The sequence below is a fragment of the Myotis lucifugus genome, unplaced genomic scaffold (assembly GCF_000147115.1).
Source record: "Myotis lucifugus unplaced genomic scaffold, Myoluc2.0 scaffold_336, whole genome shotgun sequence".
Classification (NCBI taxonomy): Eukaryota; Metazoa; Chordata; class Mammalia; order Chiroptera; family Vespertilionidae; genus Myotis; species Myotis lucifugus.
The window spans coordinates 111927-129036 of record NW_005871384.1 but is presented as its reverse complement, the minus strand read 5'-3'; the positions used below and the strand labels follow the sequence as shown (position 1 = coordinate 129036).

Here is a 17110-nt window from a genome sequence, read left to right as displayed (position 1 = left end):
TTAGATCTGTAAGTTCCTGGTGACAAGTCCCAGGTAAGGCCTGCTGTCAACAATCTGAGAAGACTGGTTCCAGGCGAGCTGGGGTTCTAAGATGGCCTGAAACCAGACTAGCTTCAACAAGCAACTTCCCCGGACGAAGTGCCTCGGGTTCTCCTCCGTGAGCCCCAGAATCAAGATTTGGCTCAAGGCCCTAGAATCCTTCAGGGAGATTCTGAAACATATGGATTGAAACTGGACCAGGTAAAGGTCGTGGCCGGCTCTGGTCTTCGGTGCTTGTGCTGCACACAGCCTGACAGGCTAGCAGGCTCTGTTCTAACGCTGCGACTGCTCTGTCCAACCCCAGAACAGCTAGCTCACTTCTCCCAGACTTCCTTCCTTAAGTATCCACGACTGGACGGGCCGGGCAGCTGGGGCCTCCACAATAGTAAGGTACAAAGAACTCGTAGTGTTTGCATCTTCCTTCTCCAGCTTAGAACCCCTAAAGAGGGCTACTGTTAAGAGAAAGGAAAAGGGGGGGGGGAAGCACTCTCTCCATCTTCCTAAAGCAGAACCTAGAATATGGGGTTCCGATACAGGACTCTGATTCCTATGGAGATGAATAACAATTTCTAAATGGCAGGATCTGGATGCGGGATAAAAAAAAATCACTCGCTGTAAAGTGGGTCAAGTTTTTGGAAGCATTTTTTGGACCCTAGTTGGTGATCTATAAGTCTAACTGAATACTCTTCCATCAAAGCCTCCAAACACACAATGGCTGTTTGTATGCAGAAGGCAGGCTCCTCAGTTTATAAATCCTTGAAAACAATACTTACTGTTCTCTATGGTTGGGTCATAGGAGTCAACAAATTGGCCTTCAACAAACTGAATCGTCAACGAGGATTTCCCTGTAAAAGAAAGAGACAACTCAGAATGCATGGGCATTATCAAGGCAAAAAATTGTAATTCTAGTATTTTACAAAAAACCCACCACTGTAACAGATGAAGAAACTTAAGGTACTGAGATCAGAAAATGTTCCTTTAATTAGCATTTAGGCAATCTTAAAATTTCTGTGAAAATATGACAGAAATTTAAGCAAATAAGCTATTATGAATTAAATGCTTTTGTGACATTAACAACTATACTGACCAACAAGCACACTGCATATTCTGTTAAAGGTAAACAACTCTTAAATAAGGTGTAAGCTAAGCTGATCTCCTCTGGTATCCTCGAAATCTGGCTATTAATTTTAATATGGCAATGAGTAAAGCATGATTAATTTCTTTGGGTTTTTTCATATATGGCTGTTTAGAGGGTAAGCTGAAAAAATAACAAAAGTTTTTATTTTTAATACTTGGTGAAGGTAGAAACCCTGTGTCTATCATCCAGTGTCAAAGGCCTACCAGTGTCCTGCACACAGACAGTTCAGAAATGTTCTGGACTCATCAAAACACTGTGGTAACTGAGCCCTACGTTCTCAGGGCTACGTGTCATATAGAATTTCTACTGGAGGACATCAGAGCAGGGCTCCCTGGGAAGAAACAGTCCAGACTATTTTATCACCAGGAAGCAGGGAGTGGTTCCTCCCTAATTCCATCCCAAATCCTTCCCTCTCAGGTCCACTCTTAGACATGCTGCAGAATCAACTTCCATCTCAGGACCTGCAGGGAGAGCCAGGGAGGGCGGGACTCCTGGAGTTTCCCGTCTGCCTGCCTCCCCGAAACCACAGAGAGGAGTTCACAGGGGGCGTGAGGTTTTCACACCAAAGGCAGTCAGTCCTCTTATACTTAGAAATTTATCAATTGATAAACGGGTTTAAAAGTGGGAGCTCCTGGGAGAAACCAGAAAATCCCCAAGTTGGCAGGCTTGTTATTTACTCCTCCCAAGCAGCTAAACACAAAGTTCACGGTGTCTCCAGAATTACTGACAACTGAAATCATTCTCCACAAGGCAGCCTACAAGAGCTTTGGAAAATTACACATCACTTCTCTGCTTAAAATCCTAATTGTGATTAGAATGAATCCCCAACTCGGAACCATGACCCACACACAACGGGGGAGAGGGCCTGCTTGCCCACCTCCCTAACCTCAATGGCTACCACTCCGCCACGGGCCCTCCCAGGCTCCAGTCACATTCTTCTGTCCCTGCCAAGTTCCTACTAGCCTTAGCGCCTTTGTTCTAACCAGCCCCCAGATCTCTGAAGGTCTGACTCACTTTTGTCATTATTCTGGTCCGCACTCAAATGTCCCTTCTTCAGAGAGGCCATTGCTAAAACTATCCCATCTAAGGTGGTGCCACCTCCCTGATGCCACTCTATCAGACCATCCTGTTTTCTTTCTTTTAGTGCTTGCAGTTATCTGCAAGTACCTTCATTAATTAGTCTTTGCACACCCTGCAGACACGCCAAAGGGCATTCTCATACATTCAGATGCTACAAAAGATCTCAACTTTATAAATGTGACTAGGAAACAGTTCAATAGAAATGAAGAAACAACTGTCTAGTACTTATTGGTCCCCAAACACGGGCCTGCCTGTGATACCGGATACAGTAGTTGTCCAGGAACTGCATGCATTTCAAAAGAATTGTGCTCAAAAGACCGTGTTATATAAGCTAGCTCATAAAGAGGCATTTAGCTCAAGATATAGAACAGCTTTTATGTAATGAAAATAGCAATAAAAAACCCTCTTTTATGTGAGCAAAACTGAAAAATTTTAAAGAATAAGAATATTCTTATTTATATTGAATGCTATTGCTTGAAGCAAAATGTTTAATTAGGAAGAAAGAAAAGAACCTTCTTCAGGGCTTCTTAAGAATACTTCCAGACACTGGGGGTTTGTATTTTTTGTTTGTTTTTTTGGGGGGTCTTACGAATGGAAAGAGAAGGAAGAAAGAAGATTTTTTTCCCTTAAAGATAAGTGGTCAAGAGTTACAAAGCTGAAAAGAAAGGGATTAAAAAGATTTTTATAACTTTTTTTTGGAAGCAGAACTGGACTAAAACCAGTAAAGAAAGGAGTTAAGTGTGATGTATGTGATAAACTCCCCCAACGTGGAGGAAAACCAGTAGGAAACACTGGATTAGACAGCTCTCCGCCCTGGCACCAGGTGAGTCTCAAAAGCCTCACCTGCAGGGGTGAGGGGAGGGGAGGACAGCCTCAGGAGCTAGCACAGGAAATTTAGGCAGCCACAACCAAATTGAAAAGAAAATCCCATATCCTTGTTATACACTGAACAAGATAGCATGAGATAAATAGTTACAGCTAACAAGTGGACCACATTTTAAAAATACAATTATTGGTTCATATCGAAAGAAGAGTTCCTCATTTATATCACAGAGGGCACAGAGTATTTGCCTGGTTAACTTCCCATTTAACTTGAAAATATAAGCAATCATTCTGGCAAAAGCACACAATGTAATCCACCCTGAATCAAATGAAGGATGACCGCAAACTCTTCCTGAGTAACTGGGACACCAGATCGGAAACCCCAGTCCTCAGGGAGCAGCTGGATTTCTCAATCAGTTGGGCCTGGGAGAAAGCGCTAATTCATCAGCAAAAGTGGGGCTGAAGAAAAGCTAAGTCTCCCTTGGGTCTCTCCTCCTCTGGACTCTCCCTTATGGGAAGATCATTAATTATTTAAATTAAGAAGGGACAGGAAGGCTACATTTGCTGACATGACAGCTGTTTTCTGCTGTTTCCATTAAAAGCAGAATTATTAGGCAACTAGTGTTGAAATCTTCAAGTCAGCACTAACTGATAATTAATCTTAGTAAATGAATCCCACTGCTCATAGTCTTCTCAGTCCTGGTTCTAGTAATTTCTGGCTTTAAGGGACGTCCTCATCCTCTAGAGCAGTAAATTGGCTCCTTTGGCCAAGTTTTCCAATGCAGTTTACTTGCAGCTACAAAAGGCCTTGTTGACCTACAGCAAATTATATTATTTACTTGATCACCTTTTATATTTTTCCTCATAATAACCTCCTACATCTACTTGGGCCTTTGTCCTTGTCAAATTCACATCCTGGAATACCAATTATTTCCTGAAGATGTTTCAGCACCAATCAGGCTCTCAGAGGCTCATAGGTTTGTATAACCTGGGGAGAATCTCAAACTCCTGACCAACTCTTGGAGAAATGCTATATGATAACAATACAGGAGTGAGCTGAAGTAAACTGAAAAGCAGCGCATACCTGGATGTGTGTATCAACACAGAGACAAATCTTCCAATTTGGTAACACATTATGCAAGATTTGAAAATAATATATCCCAGTATCCCACATTAACTTTCTAATACTCTTCCTCAAAACTAAAAACCACCTTAACTTTAAAAATCATAAAAACAATTTTTTTAAAAGTCTCACCTAAACTTTTACCAGGTAAAAACTGCAGTTACATATATTTCACAATGACAATATGGCACAGTACGTTTTCCCACCCAATATTTTCACTACAGAAGATCTATTTTCAAGGTTGTCAACTAAATCTCATACTTCATGATCATTGCAAAGTAGGTACTGTTTATACAAAACACTTTAATAGTTTTCAGATGAATTCTGAACTAGTTTTCATGCTTATTCTCCTAAAAAACCCCCAACTATTTGTACATTACCTTCCTTCCCCTTCAAAGCCACACTCCCTGGAACCGCAGGATATAACAGAGAGGAGAGGGTTTCAATCTAGCAACTAGTCTATCAAGTCACTGGGCAGAAGGGTCCACGAGGCCCACATGGTATATCTGGGACACAACCCATTCCAAGGACTGCTTTCACTTTCACTTCAACTTCTTCACATCACCTTTGATGTCCACATACACAAGCTGTCTGTCCTAACAGTTTAGCTCAGCCGTGGGCAAACTACGGCCCGCAGAACTTGTCGTCTAATGGAGAAGGTGATAGACACTGAACAAATAATTGCAGGTGTGGTGAGTGCTTCACAAGGAAAAACACAGGTGTACAGTGGGGCCTATAACAGGAGGGGCCAACGGAACCTGGGACAGCCCCCTGATGACGGTGCTGAATTCTGAAGAATGAATGGGGTAGAGCAGCCGTGGGCAAACTACGGCCCGAGGGCCGGATCCGGCCCGTTTGAAATGAATAAAACTAAAAAAAAAAAAAAAAGACCGTACCCTTTTATGTAATGATGTTTACTTTGAATTTATATTAGTTCACACAAACACTCCATCCATGCTTTTGTTCCAGCCCTCCGGTCCAGTTTAAGAACCCATTGTGGCCCTCGAGTCAAAAAGTTTGCCCACCCCTGGTTTAGCTTCAAAGTTCACTGGTCTTGCCACCAAAAATTGTCTCCATGCCACTTCAGTGACCCACCCCAGGAGCACACCATTGCGTGGTGACCACCTGGTGACTCCACCTCCGATATCTACAGGCACCGATCAGTAAGCAGGGCAGCATTCTGCCAGTGCCCTCACTTTCTGACTAATCACAACCATCCCTGGAAGTGATGTGTTCCCACCAGGTCACGAAATCCACATACTGTGCTACGATCACTATTTTCAAAGAAACAGGAACACCAGAGTGGAACGTAAATAAGAAAGGTGTTAGGAAACTTTAGATCAGTTATACTCACATTCGTGATTGGGGGGCAAAGTAAAATGTATTTCTTACCACAGGCTACAGTGAAAAAGGTTAGAAATATACTACTCTAAATGATTATACCCTGAATCTCCAATCTCCACCATTTCCTTCCCTATCAGTTGAAGCCCCAAGATCAATCACTGTCCACTAGCCTTTCGTCAGAACCTCCCCATTTCTGTTGCCTGGGCCCTCCAATAAATTGTGTGATTTAATCACTTGCTTTGAGCTTATTGGACTCAGCTGCAGGCAAGTCCTACAACTTTGTGGGTTGGAGACCTCTCTCAAGCTATGGTGCCTGCCTGCACCCCCACCACGTCCTGTCTCCTCAGGAACCCACTCTGTGCTTCCTTTCCTCCTACAACAGCCAAGTTTCCCAGCAGCGTCACAGGGTAACTTACTACAAATTCTTGAGTCCCACCCAAACCTACAGGATGGGAATATTAATCCCCTACCCATTCCGCTGCACACTACAGTTTAAGAACCACTGCCCTCTGGCAAAAGTTCAAATTGAACAGATCACCCTACTTCTCCAGCCTCCAGGGCGCTCCCAAATCCTCCAGCTCCTCCCAGCAGCTCAGACCATAAGCACTTAAAGTAACACTTGTTATGGACCAGGTACTAGAATACAGCCATGAATAAGGGGTAATGCCTAACCTCAGAGGTCACCTGCTGTGACCACCTCTACTTCCCAGATCAATGTGAACAATTACTACAATTGTTGAATGGGTTGTGCCATGCAGCTCCTCTTCTCACAAAAGCTGCTCTAGCCCCTTGTCCTGAGATCCCATTCCCTCCTGGTCTCCTCCTAAACCCTCCTCCCTCCTGAAATAGTTACAAACACATTCTTGGTTTCTCCATTGGTTTACCCCATTCCATGTGCTTTGTTCACAGTGCCTCTGAAATACTTAAATAGCTTTCAAGTCCAAGGTGGTATACCAACTTCCGTTCCCGCTCTGCTCTCTGCACTACAGACAGCTCTTGTTGGGTGCTGCAGCTGTTGGGTGTCCACGCTTGACCATGAACATGAGTGCACTCTACAGAAATGGTCTCAGTCACTTAAAGCTCCAGTCTACTAACCCAAGTTAAACACACCCATGGAGACACATTTGACCTGTGTGGCTTGCAGTAATTGGACCCTAACACCTGAAAAGTGTGTAGACCCTGGTTTAAGAAGCCTTCAAGGAAAATGTCAGGTAAGTAGAGGATGTGAGACTTTCCATTTCTACCAAGCTCCCCAGTGATGCTGATCTCCAAACCAAGTTCTCCAGTGCCGGTTCTCAAGTTTAGCTGCACTCTGTTATCACCTAGAAAATTCCAAAAACTACAGCCTGGGTCTCACCCCAGAAGTTCTGACTAAACTAGTACAGGGTGCAGCCACCACCTTATTAAAGCCAAGGTCAAGAATGGCTAAATAAAGAGATGGAAGAACCTCTATTCTTTTAAAAAATATATATATTTACTTATTAAATATATTTTTATTGATTTCAGAGAAGAAGGGAGAGAGGGAGATTGGAACATCGATGAGAGTCCTAGCCGGTTTTGCTCAGTTGGTAAAGCATTGGCCCACAACCTGGGCAGGTGCTCTAACCAGGAATCGAACCATGATCTCCTGGTTCATAGGCCAATGCTCAACCACTGAGCAACACCAGCCGAGCCAAGAACCTCTGTTCTTGAATTGACTGACCACTCAGTCAACCACTAGTCTTCCACTTATGTGTGTAAATAACTTTCCTTACTGTTTAAGAAGCATGAGTTAAATTAATTTGTAACCCAAGCACCTAATTGATTACAATATTAATCTGTATTACAATAAAACTGAAATATTTAATGTCTTTTTATGAATATCATTCCTCTGATAAATTTATATTTTACAGAAATAGGAGTCCTCTCTGATAGGAGTCGTCACTGCTTTAATCATAACACTTGGCCCCACACCCACTCTTGACAGAATCTAGACATAAAATTCCTCAAGAAACTTAGGTCTTTGTAAAAGAAATAGGCATCAGGTATGCCCTCATAATGGACTGGAGTAACCATCATAAGATGCCACTGCAGAAACTTAAAGAAGCTGCTGACCACTGGGGCCACGCTTTTGTGTTTGGGAAAAGGTGGCAATTGGGACATGATACAGTCACTGATTCCCTACCAGGAACCATGCAAGCTCCCCAGAGGACCCTGGACTGGGCCAGATGAAGGCTAATGAAAAACCCAAATGATACGAGGGATAGAGATAAGAGGACAGGGAAAGTCAGTGCAAACAGGCACCTGGCAATACTAGGTTCCCGACTACATGAAGAACTGTTGTAAGAAAAAACACCCATCAAAGTAATTGGAATAGGTGAAACTGATTTTCTAAAGGTCTGCCAAAGACTTTAACAAAATAGTTAAGCATTTCCAAAGACATTATTGAAGGCATCACTTCTATTTTTAAAAATTTATGAAAAGAGACTAAACAGAATCTAGTGCATTTGAAAAAGTTCTTTCACAACCATTCTAAAGAAATGTTTTAAAAACTTGGGTAACATCTTTTGAAATAAGTTCCTACTATTTTACATAAAATATAGACCGATATACATTTCAAGGAAATAAAGAATTGTGGTAAACTTTACAGGGCCAAAAGTATTCACCACGTAATAATCATTTTTTTCCCATTTCTAAGACTCCATTTATTCTAAAACACGTCATCTGCTGATGGCAGCTTTGGGGGGCAGGGGCTGATGAGAGTACGCAATTAAAATTAGAATACAACTTATAATGTGTTCAGCAAATGGCTATTAAATTCCAGTACTGCATTCTAAAGTCGATAAAGCTTTCCCCAAATCATGCTCAACACAGTTCACCTTGAGTCCATAAACACTGACTGTTCCTATTCCATGGATGATTCTGAAAAAGATGTCAGTGCAGTACACCCGAATGCCAGCTAGAGGCTTTCTCAACAGAGGGAACGCAGTCATCTTAACAGGAAGAAAGGCATTCATGTGAAAAGTCAAGCTCTACTACATGTAAATTATACCTCAACAAAAAAGTATAAAAAAGAAAGACAAGACATTTATCATTTTTTTACTAAGCAGACTAGGACAGTGATGATTAGCTATGTGAGTGCAGGCAGTTTTCTTGAGTTTGTTTCCTCATTTGGAAGATGGAGATAAATAGCATCTACTTTATAGGTGGCTGTGAAAATTAAATGAAAATACATGTAGAATATCTAGTATGTAATAAGTCCTCAATAAACATTATTAATAATCCTCTTAAGACAAACATAAGCTGCTTAGGAGAAAAATGCATTTTAATAATTATACCTAGTAATCTGAAATATAAGAAAATGACATATACTAACAACTACTTCAGCAGCAACATACAAAAACCAATAAATATAAAAATATAGCCCGTTCCCTAAGTAGAAAACTAGTGTCAATTTCTCCACTGCTGTGTAACAAACTGCCCCATACTCAGTGGCTGAAGCTGAGACCAATATCCTCTTCATCTGTTTATGAGTCTAGTTAAGGCTGCGCTCCACTGGGTCCTCTGCTGGTCTCTAGTCACTCCTGGCGGCCTTGGCTGATAGTGGCCAGGGCTAGACTCAGGAGGGCCTGCTGCACCTTCTCCCTTCCCAGTGTCCTCTCCCCAGGCCCTCCCGCCTGTCTCTGGAGGCTCCAGACAACACAAAAGCAGAAGCTGCTAGCTTGTATGGAGCACAACCTGGCATTGGCATGAGCCTGCAGCATGCTGCAGTCCAGGAGGGCCACAGGGCTGGCACCAGTGCAGAAGATGCTTCTCTGGGAGCCACCACAGAACAGACATCAATAAATGGACCAGGTTTGCAAACAGCAGAGAGACTATAGAATCACCTGGGTTCTAAGTGGACTGCTCCCTGAATATATCATCACTGATAAAGAGCCAGAGCCGCACGAAGGTTTACCAATGTGTTCCGTACATGACAGCCATGACGATTACATGCTTGCCAAGTGCTGCATCCATTTCAGTAATAATGTGTAGTGTTGATTGCAGCATCGGGGGTTGCAGCTTCCATAAGGGGCGGGTGTTATGTACATATATGTACATACATCAGTCACCAAGGAAGCCTTTCAAAAAAATACACTCATCTCAGCATTCTGATTTAAAAGGAGGTGCAGAGGAGTTCCTGTGTGTTCTCCAACGGTGCCCCCCAGGCTTCTAATATACAGACCCACCCCGAATCTCCACCACATACAGGGTCAGATGAGGGCATGTGAAGCAGGTAATTCAAATTTTAATAGTTCACCACAACCTACAAGCGAGACATTGTTTTAAGAGCTTACAAAAACAGTTTTGCATGAATTATCTCACTTGTGCCTATGAGTGAAGCACAGTTGACATCATCTTATTCTTTCTCACACCCCCTTCCCAATTTTTAAAAATAGATGCTAGGAGGGGAAAAAAACCCCACACAAAACCAAGGTGCAATTATTATGACAAAGACAAGAGACAGACTACTAGTAACCAAGTAAAACTGGTTCATAAAATTATTACTCAAATACTCACTGGGTGCTTACTATTACCACCAAGCACTATGCTTCCAGATATAGCCCCCTGAGAACACAAGAGGTAAGTTTATAACATGAAAATAGATATGAGTTACAGAAACAAAAAAATTTATTAACTGTCAAGGTTATTATACTAAAAGGAAAGAAGTGCCCTAGCCGGTTTGGCTCATTGGACAGAGTGTTGGCCTGCAGACCGAAGGGTCCCAGGTTTGATTCTGTTCAAGGGCAAGTACGTGGGTTGCAGGCTTCTCCCCGGCCCGGGCCCTGGTCAGGGCTCGTGCAGGAGGCAATCAATCAATGTGTTTCTCTCACATTGATATTTCTCTCTGTCTTTCCCTCTCTCTTCCACTCTCTCTAAAAACCAATGGAAAAATATCCTTGGGTGAGGATAAATAAATAAATAAAAAGGAAAAAAAGTGCTGCCAGGAAAGGCCATGAAACTGCCCAAAGATGATTAAATAGGATACTCATGCTGGGCCACTGTGGCTCAGCAGTTGAGCCTTAACCCATGAACCAGGAGGTCAAGGGTTCGATTACCAGTCAGGGCACATGCCCCAGTTGCCAGGCTCAATCCCCAGTAGAGGGTGTTTTCTTTCGTATGGATGTTTCTATCTATCTTCTCCCTTCCCCTCTCTCTGAAGTCAATAAAAACATATTAAAGAAAAACTTAAAAAAATAGGATACTCATCTCTATAGGAAGAGTTGGAGATGAAGCCGATTTGGAAGGCAAGGGAGGGAAGAGACTTGGTAAACTGCAGGAAATTAAATATTTGGCAACAATAAAGAATGATTTTTGCTAGATTTGTGAGCAACTGGGAAGAAGGTTGGGGGTCAGGGTGGGAAAGAGCTGAAAAAAGCAAATAAGAGATGAATCCTCAAATTTTAACACAATCTTTAGCATATTCAAGAGCACGAAGTTTAACCCTTTGCACTCCGCTGTCCCCTCTCAGGGGACATCGGAATTCTAGCATATCACTCGGATGTCCCCTCTCAGGGGACATTGCAGTTTATTAGTGATTACGGGGAATTGGGTTATTTCAACCCAACTTTTTGAGACATGCATGTTTCCCTGAAGTTTTATCTTGAAATGGCACAAGAAATTAAATCAAAATATCGTAAAATTACTAAGATATATACAAGAAATGTCAGCGGGTTTTGTGTCGGATTAAACAACAAACTACATATTCCCGATGTGGGACAAAGAAAACGGGACTGCATTGTGTGTTCTAACAGGAAAACACCTGGTGGCAGGCGTCAAACCACTTATTACTGTCAAACATGCACTAATCAACCTGCAATGCATATTGGGGAGTGTTACAAAACTTATCATACTGTACAAAATTATAAACAATAAAATATTGTTTTTTTTTGCAAATATACATTCCTCGATGTCACCCAATTCATATAAGTCCAATATCATTATAATACGTTACTTGGTTCCAAAATTATACTAAATAATACGAGGGTCTGTAAATGCACGTTTCCGCCGCAAAGTAGCGTCGAGTAGCTGGTAGCCAATGTCCAGAATGGTTCGGAGTGCAAAGGGTTAAGACTGATCAAAACTAGTAATGACAAAAAATTAGGACAATCAAGTGATAAAATAAAGCGTATTCACCATCAGCACAAATAGTTATAAAGATTATTTCAAGAGTTCTTTCAAATCTGCACTAAGCCCATTTACTAACAGCCCTGGCATTCCTCACTGTACCTGTGCTGTCCACCAGCGAGCAGCCACCAGCCACAGGTGGACAGTGAACACTTGAAAGGGGGCCAGTCCTAACTGAGATGGGTCATAGCGTAAAATGTATATAAGACTTGAAAACTTAGCATAAAAAATGTAAAAATATCATTACATATTGAAATAATATTTTGGACATATTGGACTAAATTATATTAAATTATTTTCACCTCTTTCTTTTTACTTGTTTAATGTGACTACTAGAAAACTTACAATGCTGCTCAATACCATAGTTGAAGGAATAGGAACATCCTACTTGTATAAACACAGCTGTCTACGAGAAAGACTCCCAGAGGTCTAAGAAATAGAAGATGTGTTCATTTTGTCCAATTTTTTAGGATAATGCTCATTCAGAAACATGGTCAGAGTAAGAAAACAACTTATTTCATTAAATATATTCACACCTTTTGGTAGCAGTTATGGAACATGAAAAGGTTTAGACATGGAGCCCAACTTCCCCTTCTCCCAGCAGGAAAATGGAAATATCCTGTAGTTCGTCAGGATTCCTCAGCACCCTCTCGGGCACAGTGAGCAGTGTGCGGCCAAGTAGGTTTTGCAATCTCCTTTGCTGCCAAGGCAACAACCCTGCAGTATGAAGGTATGTTGGGGCAGATCCTCAGGCAACATGAGGACCCGGGAGCAGCACACCCCAGAACCCCAGTTGCAAGAGCAGCCACCTGTCTCTAGACCAGTGGTCGGCAAACTCATTAATCAACAGAGCCAAATATCAACAGTACAACGATTGAAGTTTCTTTTGAGAGCCAAATTTTTTAAACTTAAACTATATAGGTAGGTACATTGTTATTAACTTAATTAGGGTACTCCTAAGGCTTAGGAAGAGCCACACTCAAGGGGCCAAAGAGCCGCATGTGGCTCGCCAGCCGCAGTTTGCCGACCACAGCTCTAGACCAGTGATGGCGAACCTTTTGAGCTCGGTGTGTCAGCATTTTGAAAAACCCTAACTTAACTCTGGTGCCGTGTCACATATAGAAATTTGTTGATATTTGCAACCATAGTAAAACAAAGATTTATATTTTTGATATTTATTTTATATATTTAAATGCCATTTAACAAAGAAAAATCAACCAAAAAAATGAGTTCGCGTGTCACCTCTGACAGGCGTGTCATAGGTTCGCCATCACTGCTCTAGACCATCGAAATGACAAGGCAAATGTGTGGACTGGTGGGTAGACCATCGCAAATCCTGGCCCCTTTCTACCATTTCTCATTTTAGCCAGTGGCACCATTACCCACTCAGGCACTCATGCTAACCACCGAATGTTATCCTCAACGTTGCACACATCAAAGTTTGATTCTTTCTCTAATTAACAATCTTTAACATATTCAAGAGCATCTCAAATCTGTCTCCTCTTCATCTCACCAGCACTCCACTAGTCCATGTCATCTTTAAAAAATATATTTTTTTATTGATTTCCGAGAGGAGGGGAGTGGGAAAGACAGAAACATCAATAATGAGAATCATTGATTGGCTGCCTCTTGCACACTCCACACTGGGGATTGAGCCCACAACTTGGGCACATGCCCTGACCAGAAATCGAAAAGTGGCATCCTGGTTCATAGGTCCATGCTCAAACACTGAGCCACACTGCTGGGCTGTCCGTGAGACCTTGATGGTGAACTTCAATACGTGGCTGTCTTCCCACTTCCACTCCTGACTGCCCTCATCCCCCACACAGAGCAGTGGGAGGGATCCTCTTGAGGATATAAAACAGGAGAAGCAAACTACCGACCAGGGGCCAAATTTGCTCAGCCTACGAGCTATGAATAAGAATGGTTTTTACATTTTTTATTTTTATTGTGTTAATCCTCATTTGAGGATATTTTTTCTATTGCTTTTCAGAGAGTGGAAAGGAGGGAGGGAAGAGGAGAGAGAGAAAAAAACAACCACCACATTGATGTCTCAAGACACATTGACGTCTCAAGACACATTGACGTCTCAAGACACATTGACTGGTCGCCTCCAGGACACACCCTGATGGGGGCAGAGAGGGAATCAGTAAACCAGGTATGTGCCCTTGACCTGGAATCCAACCCGCAACCTTCTGGCACGGGCTTACACTCTAACCACTGAACACACCATCCAGGGCTGGTTTTTACATCTTTAAGTAGCTGAAAAGAATCAATAATATGTCATACTAAGTAAAAATTAGATGAAATTCAAATGTCAGCGTCCATAAATAAAGTTTTATTGGCACACAGCCACGTCTATTTGTTTATATACTGTCTGTAACTGCTGTGTGCTACAAAAGGTAGAAGGGAGTAGTTGCGAAAGAGGCCATGTGGCCTACAAAGTCTGACATAAATTTTCCATCTGGCCTTTTACAGAAAATGTTTGCCAAGCCTGGTATAGACAAATCACCTTATGCTGCTTACAACCCTTCAGTGACTTTCCGCGTTTCTAGGAAGTCTAACATTTCCAACAGGGCCTACAAGGCTGTTCTTGGTAGACAGTTGGCATTCAGATTAGTTCCACGTGATCTCCTTGCCACTCACATCTTACTCTTCTCCTCATTCACCAGTCGACACCGGCCTTCTCTTTATTCCTCCTGAGTGCCAAGCTCTTTCTCACCCCAGGAGGTCTGCACATGCTGTTCCTTTCCACTGGAAGGCCCTGCCCTTCTCCTGCCCCCATGCTCCCCACCCTCTGCCCGACCAACTCCAGCTTTAATGACAGCTTGCTAGGGACAATTCTTCCGCCCCACCCATGGTTATGTTAGCTCTCCCTTGAATTATTTCTCTAAGCATTTATCCCAAATGTTTTTAAATAGTAATTTGTGTTATTATTTAGTGTTGGCTCTGGAACCACTGCTTAAATTCAAATCCTAGCTCTGCCACTAATAACTGACCTAGGCCAAATCACTTAACCTTTCTGCAGCTCAGTTTCCTGCTCTGCAAAATAGGCATAATAATGGTACTTACCTCATAGAGTTCAGTAAATACTTTTAAAACACCCGCCAATATCATTAGTAGAAACTGTTTACAGTGGTTCCTCACTAGATTGAGGCTCCTTGAAGGCAGAGATCAGGATGGCCTTAGCTTTTGTGACTAAGTACACGGGGCCTGGTACAGTGATGAACACCTATTTGAATTACATGTGACACTTAAATCACTGTTCTCTTCAAACAAGTCATTTTAGAAATTCAATCTTTTGGGGACTGAAATCCTCTGGATAGAAGATGGATGATAAAAGCCCTTGACTCTTCCCCTGGAAATATGCACATCTCAGGGAAGCTCATGAACGTCAAGTGAAGAACCATGACTCTAAGCTGGCACTGCTCTTCAACACATGCCACCCAGACTGCAGAGAAGGCTCCTAGTGGTTCAGAATGCACAGAGAGCACGGCCAGCTAAAATGCTCACAAACGGAATCCGGATCTCAGCCTGTACACACACAGGAGGTTTCTTCTGGAACGTAAACATAAGGCTTTAATTTCAGGGCTTGCATTTTTGTGGTCCTCCTGCCCTCCAGTATGGAGCTCAGAGATGTTGTCAGCCACTCCTGGCCCCTGGTGTACTCCAGGCCACACAAACCAGGTCAGAAATTCACCATCCACATCTAGTCACTTCCCGGCAGACAGACCAGAAAGTCCATAGTGTGTTCCACTTCCGCTCACGCCAGGGCATGTCTCCAGTTTGCCAAGGTCATTCCGAATCCTCTCCTTCTGGATGTTCAGCCATGGTTGAATTTCGCCGTATGTTTTATTCAGTAACTCATACAAGTCATGAACAAGAATAAAGAGAACCTATATTTTAAAATATTCTCTTTAAAATAAATTCCAAATGTGATTGAGACTTGAAGAAAAGCAAGTGATCAGCCAGATGCATTTATACCTAAGACATACAAGTGTTACAAAAGCATTTCCATTTCAGAAAACGATATTAACTGTAAAAGCCAGTATCTTTGTTTCCATGCTCACAAATTATTTACCCTGCCATCACAGTTACTTTTAATCTTGCAAAAAGTAGGATCACACATATTGTTAAAACACCAATTTGTTTCAAAATTCCACCTCCACCTCAGGCTTTCTTCAAGTAAGTAAGCACAAGAGAAATGGGGGAAGGGTGGTGGGAGTAAGGGAACTCAATTATATTACAGTTACACCACCAGCCAAGGACAGGGAGGAGTGAACTGTTGAGATCCTTAAATTGCCTACTTCCACTTGTCCACAAAGCCCTACACAAGGATCCTCAACAATATACATTTAGAAATATTAAAATACTAAGATAGCATTCCACACAAAAAATAAAATAAAGTAGTATTCCAGGACCTCTATGTTTTGAGATATTAAGTTTATCGGTTTAAGACAGTGATTTCTCTAGCAACTGTTAAGACTTAATTTGGTACTTCAGGATAAACTAGAAACAAGAATAAAGGTTCTCTTAAGTGTGATCACTAAAGACTTCATAATGCTTTAACTTGTACAATCATGTCCAAGTTCAGTTTTGGTTTAGCCCAATAACTAAGTACAATCTACTCATGAACAATATTCAAATCACTAATATTGTAGACCTACACTAAGGAAAGTGGTGTACATTTTAACTTCATAATCACAGGTAGAGATGGCCGTTTCTCATTTGTGATAAAGTGGCTGTTTTTACTTCTACTCTGTTACCTGTATTTGAACCATGTCAGTTCAGTATTTAGTATACAGGTCTTGGGTATGCTGCTACCCTTGGTGATTTTTATTATTTTGGGGGAGCCTCATCCCTACCAGGTCAAAGAACAACACACCCCAAATTGCACCACAGAGGCCAAGTCAATTGGTACTGAGATACCCTCACTCTTCTCAGGCTTTAGCAACTCCTGCTTACTGCTCAGAAGGAATGACTCCCTAATGTTCCTGCCAGGCCCTGCAAAATCCAGCTACTGACTACCTTTCCAACTTAATTTCCTACTCCCACCTCATTATGCTCGAGCCACCCCGCTTCCTTCTGTCCCACGCAGGCAGGCCAAGTTCTTCCTGCCCCCTCCATCCTTGTCTCTCATGCCCCATCCCTGCCTCAGGATGCTGCAGGGCCTCCTGGGAAGGCTCCTCAGCAGTCACCACAGCAGCTAGGATGCAGCTGGTCTTGATTTGACTCTGCACAACAGTGAGCAGTCCAGCAAGATTCTGTACACCACAGTGTAATGGTTCTCAAAGTGCAGCCTGGAGACCTTTTCAAGGGACTCATGAGGTCAAAGCCACTTTCATAAAAATGCTAAGATATTATCTGCCTTTTTAACTATTTTCATATTTGCAGTAATGGTGCAAAACCAATGGTGG

At 42.3% G+C, this 17110-nt stretch overlaps 1 protein-coding gene across 1 annotated transcript in view; it reads right to left on the bottom strand.

Annotated features, from left to right (window-relative positions):
• RHEB (Ras homolog, mTORC1 binding) overlaps positions 1 to 16474 on the bottom strand; it is a 36552-nt gene extending 20078 nt beyond the window's left edge. Inside the window, exons 1-3 of the mRNA XM_023764552.1 lie at positions 16460 to 16474; positions 15427 to 15589; positions 813 to 884 (exon numbers count right to left, since the gene is read on the bottom strand). Of these exons, the coding sequence (XP_023620320.1) occupies positions 813 to 884; positions 15427 to 15589; positions 16460 to 16474 (250 nt within the window). The remainder of the gene's footprint in view (positions 1 to 812; positions 885 to 15426; positions 15590 to 16459) is intronic.
• Positions 16475 to 17110: the final 636 nt, after the last annotated feature.